General features: G+C 39.5%; 1 protein-coding gene across 1 annotated transcript; it reads left to right on the forward strand.

Moving 5' to 3' along the window:
- The first annotated feature begins 1,096 nt into the window (after positions 1-1,096).
- Positions 1,097-4,474, forward strand: LOC129850112 (junctional adhesion molecule A-like). The gene is made up of 4 exons (XM_055916687.1): positions 1,097-1,383; positions 1,496-1,705; positions 2,315-2,602; positions 4,467-4,474. The coding sequence occupies exons 1-4, from the start codon at positions 1,125-1,127 to the stop codon at positions 4,472-4,474; spliced, it is 765 nt and encodes a 254-aa protein (XP_055772662.1). The 5' UTR covers positions 1,097-1,124.
- The last annotated feature ends 1,321 nt before the right edge of the window (positions 4,475-5,795 follow it).

Genomic DNA, 5,795 nt, shown 5'->3' on the forward strand with positions numbered 1-5,795 from the left:
ACAATCAATATGTGTTTACAGTTCTACAGTACAAAATCTGTTCAGTAACTTATTGTTGTTGTTGTTGATGACTTTATTGTATACATTAGGAAATTATTTTTGCATCATATAACATAACATCTTAAATAGACAGACGTAGACAGACATGCAACACATCACACACATTACATATATAGTGCAATAGACTTACAGACAGACAGTATTCACATAGACAACCATATAGCACAATACAACACAACACAATATGAGCCTAGTTCATTTTCAGTGATGAGGCCCTGAACCCCATTTACAGTTTCTACTTCAATGTATCAGGTGGAGTTATTCACCAGCTATAGAGTGAGTTGTTGTTTATGTTTCTAAGACTGCAGGGTGGGAGATGCAACAATGGCCTTGAGAACAGCAGGAAGTGTGTTGGTGGTCTTTCTCTGGTCTGTGGCAGGTATGGTCTCATTCTGATCTTTTAGTTGCCCTGTATATCAATATGAATACATTTCTAAAATCATAACAATTGTAATGTTAAGCTTGTGTGTTCTGTTAGGTGTCTCCACCATTAAATAGTTATCTTTCACACCTCACTGAGTGATGCTTATCTCTGGTTACCATTCACACTTTTGCACATCAGCAGCAGTAGCAGAATAAGAATGTTGTCAACCACCAGCAGAGTTGGGGTCAATTCCATCTCAATTCCACTCAATTCAGGAAGTAGACTGAAATTCCAATTCAAATTATTTTCAATGCTTTTCAATTAGGAACATTTAGAAATTGTGGAATTGGAATTTGGTTTACTTTCTGAATTGACTGGAATTTAAATGGGGTTGACCCCTACCCTGGCCACCAGTGCTTTTTACTTCCATGATGTATATTTAAATGAATACTAGAATGATTTAAGGGAATGTACATTTGAGTAGATGTACATTCAGTACACTACAGTATAGTAGTACAGTATAGTATAGTACAGCTACACATGTTTACATGCATTTTGATGTAATATTGTCTGTTTTTTTATAGTCTTGACGTCACAAATGAAGTTCTCTCATGGTTGAGTCCTGTGACACTGTGTTTCAGGTATTCTGAGGCAATATACTGTGAGGAGTGTCTGTGCCTTAAAGGGGTCATCAGTGGACATGCGCTGTCCTGTTCCCAGTGTGACCCAAGTCACAGAGATGGTCTGGTATAACAAACGGTTGAATGGTAAGCCTTATGATCTGAGATGGGACCCTAATTATGAAGGTCGTGTGGAGTACCGTGGAACTACAGAGAAGGACTGCATCCTGAGAATCACAGACCTGAGAGAGAGTGACGTAGCAACATATTACTTCAGATATAAAACAAACCAGTATTCAGAATGGAAATATTCATATGGATTCCCTCTCAGTCTCACAGGTACTGAATAAATAGTAGAGTACAAGTCATTTATTACATGTTCTATGAGAACAGTGAAATGGTGGTGACTGACAGACTTCCTCCATTATTGTTTCATATCCTCTCCCTTCAGATCTAAAGGTGGAGAGGATATATGACAACAAACTGACCTGTAACACCACCTGTACTCTGACTGGTAACCCCACCTACATCTGGTACAAGAACAGACAACATCTAGATGAGAGAACCTCCCCCCAGTACAAAGACCCAGTCTCCAGTAACTATGTAGACAGCTACTCCTGTGCTGTAAAGGGCCATGAGGATCTCCGCTCTCCTGCAGTGTGTGAGTGGGGAAAAAAGTGTTGATTAAAACTCAGTGTTTCACTCTAGCAATACCAACAGCTCAAATGGTCATGATTTATACTGAAACGACTTGAAATGAACAGTTTACTTATTTAATTTGCACCTAAAGAAACAAGACATGAAAGTAAAAACTATTACAGAGAGCCCATTTATGTTTCAGGTGCTCAGGGTCACAACTGCTGGAGAGTGACTTACACCAAGAGGAGAATCTGTGTCTTGAAGGGCTCCACAGTGAACATATACTGCTCTTACACTCATCCCACTAGTTATATAGAACAAGGTTCATTCTGGTTTACACAGAATGACCCTGTAGATCTCAGGTCATATCCAGAGTATGCAGGTCGTGTGGAGTACAATAGAAACACAGAGAACCACCACACCATGACAATAACACACCTGACAGAGAAGGACTCGGCTGAATACAAATTCAGATTACTAACAACAGATGAGGGGAGATTTTCTGGTCTTCCTGGTGTGATGTTAAACGTCACAGGTAATACTTCACATACAGTTATAGTACTGTAATAGGACAAGTCTAATCACATGACAAGTCTGTCTGGAGTCAAAAATGACTGATGTTTCCTCTTAGATATCTTGTTGGAGATGGATCCTACGTCTGTGTCAGAGGGGGAGAGAGTCACACTGAGATGTAGAACCAAATGTACAGTCGCTCTCAACCCCACCTACATCTGGTACAAGAATGGACAACATCTAACCAACACAATCACCAGTTATAACAGTCTGATCCTAAACCCAGTCACCAGTTATAACAGCCTGATCCTAGACCCAGTCAGCAGTGAGGATGCAGGGAACTACTCCTGTGCTGTAAAAGGCTTTGAGAGAATCCTCTCTCCAGAAGAGACTCTCACTGTCAGATGTGAGTACATGGGGTGTTGATATATCTACAGTGAAAGTCATTGATATCATCTCTCTAATACATGGTTCTACATGTCAGTGTAATATACTAATCTATACTAATTTACATCATTTCTCTAATACATGGTTCTACATGTCAGTGTAATATTCTAATCTATACTAATTTACATCATCTCTGTAATACATGGTTCTACATGTCAGTGTAATATACTAATCTATATTAATTTACATAATCTCTGTAATACATGGTTCTACATGTCAGTGTAATATACTAATCTAGACTAATTTACATAATCTCTCTAATACATGGTTCAACATGTCAGTGTAATATACTAATCTATACTAATTTACATCATCTCTGTAATAAATGGTTCTACATGTCAGTGTAATATACTAATCTATATTAATTTACATAATCTCTTGCTTCCTTACATGGTATATGAGTTGTTATTTTTTTTGTCATCTTCAACACCAGATGGTCCAAGGAACACCTCAGTGTCAGTCAGTCCCTCTGGTGAAATAGTGGAGGGCAGTTCAGTGACTCTGACCTGCAGCAGTGATGCCAACCCACCTGTGGACAAATACACCTGGTACAAGAAGAATAGAGGTCACTATCAGTTCTCCTATGTGAAAACAGGACCACAGCATGTCTTCAACCATATCCAGTCCTCTGACACTGGAGAGTACTACTGTGAGGCCTGGAATGGGATTAAAACAGGGAGGTCTGAGTCAATCAACATCAATGTGAAATGTGAGTAAAGTACAGCTCAGTGTCACATGTGTTCCTGTTAATGTTTTGTGTATGTGGATTCTTATTTTTGATAGTCTGGCTTCACAGATTTTGATATTTGTCATGTGAGGTTGTAATTGCACCTTTATAATCCTCTGACGAATTCTCCTTTACCAGATGGCCCAAAGAACACCTCAGTGTCAGCCAGTCCCTCTGGTGAAATAGTGGAGGGCAGTTCAGTGACTCTGACCTGCAGCAGTGATGCCAACCCACCTGTGGACAAATACACCTGGTACAAGAAGAACGTAGCCTCACCAAAAGCATCAGGACAGAGTTACAGCATCACTAACATCAGCTCTGAGGACAGAGGAGAATATTACTGTGAGGCTGAGAATAAATATGGACGTCTCAATTCTTCTTCTGTGTCTGTGGACGTTCAGTGTAAATACACCTAACCTCATCTTTTAATCAGAGGATCACATTTAAATTCATATTTCAATAATAAGAAAAACACTATTTAATACACTGTTGTTACATATTGTCCACCAGATGACCCAAAGAACACCTCAGTGTCAGTCAGTCACTCTGGTGAAATAGTGGAGGGCAGTTCAGTGACTCTGACCTGCAGCAGTGATGCCAACCCACCTGTGGACAAATACACCTGGTACAAGAAGAATGTAGCCTCACCAAAAGCATCAGGACAGAGTTACAGCATCACTAACATCAGCTCTGAGGACAGAGGAGAATATTACTGTGAGGCCCATAATGGAAGAGGATCTAGGAACTCTACAGCTCTGATGATCATTGTAGCAGGTAAAGTTACATCTTCAATACTTCAATACAAATTGACAGGTTTCAAGCTGATCTTAATCATTGTGTTTTGACTGATTACACTTTGGTTGATAATTATGTGTTGGCTTATGATGTCACAAGTCTTATAAGATCCCAAAATATTAACATGCAATGTGTTGATATTCTATAATGTGTTAGATTTTAGATTATAAGAACATGCAATGTACTCATATCATCCATATTTTATTATAGGGAAACAAACATCAGTTGTGACTGCAGCTGTAGGAATCATAGTGGTTGTTCTGGTTCTCATCCTCTGTCTCTCTGGATTCATGTGGTTCAGGTGAGTGAGATTGCATATCTTTTTATATAATTTCACTTTAGTCATTGTAAATTTGAATTTGTTCTTAACTGAATTGCCTAGTTAAATAAAGGTTAAAAAAAATAAAAATAAAAGTAACTTAATTTATTGAATGATTGATATCTTCATACATTCATTAATGTACAACAGGAAGAAGGTCTCCACATCCACCTCCAACACAAGAGACACAGCAGACGATGGACAGGTGAGTCTGTTGGAATCAGAAGATGACTGTGATTACTGTGTATGTTTTGTGGAACATTTCTACTCCTCATGTTGTCTGTCCTCTCTCTCCATCAGGGAGACTCTAGTCCAGTGTATGACAACATCTCAGGCATGGTCATGACCTCTACTGCAGCACAGACAGCAGCCACAGATGACCAGGATGATGTTCACTACGCCAGCGTCCACTTCTCTCACTCCAAAAACCAGGAAGTGCCTCTGTACTCCACCGTCCAGCTGCATCAACCACAGAAACAGGACCAAGATGTCCAATACGCTGCTGTGAAATTCAACCTCCCCAGTTCTGCCACCCAGTGAGCATATTCTGCCATTACAACAACATATAGTCTATACTATATAGAACATTGTGAACACAGACAGCATCAAGGTCATTCATATGCTGCTGCTTATTGGAGGAGAGGACAATGATGTCATTAAAATAAGCAAAACAGTTGACCCCTAGTGACCCCTAATTTCTCCCTGAAAACTCCCTCCATCACTATCTGAAGGGTTGAAGGAGAAATCTTCATGTCATATGACATTTCATTGAACTCATACTATGGTGTAACAGTGGACATTTTTAAAAGTCACAATTTTAATGTCTTAAAGGTTCCAGGGGTTTTCTTCAGGCCAAACAGCATATCCTGAAACTACAAACTCTACAATATACATCTCAAGACAGTTACTATAATGAAGGAGTGATGTGATATGATGATGGTTTTGAGTAACTGTTCTGCTTGCATTCCAAATGGCATCCTATTCCCTATTTAGTTCACTACTGGTCTAAAGTAGTGCACTATAAGGGAGTAGGGTGCCATTTGGGACTCAAATTCAGTTTAACGTCTGTTTCTTTCTCCAGGCCCACGGTGGAACAAGCAGCTGAGGAGGACTCCTCTGTTCTCTACAGCACAGTCAACAAACCCAGAACCAAGAAGACCTGAACACAACAAACCCAGAACCAAGAAGAACTGAAAACAACAAACCCAGAACCAAGAATACCTGAACACAACAAACCCAAAACCAAGAAGAACTGAAAACAACAAACCCAAAACCAAGAAGACCTGATAACAACAAACCCAAAACCAAGAA

Source organism: Salvelinus fontinalis, unplaced genomic scaffold, assembly GCF_029448725.1.
Source record: "Salvelinus fontinalis isolate EN_2023a unplaced genomic scaffold, ASM2944872v1 scaffold_1836, whole genome shotgun sequence".
Lineage (NCBI taxonomy): Eukaryota > Metazoa > Chordata > Actinopteri > Salmoniformes > Salmonidae > Salvelinus > Salvelinus fontinalis.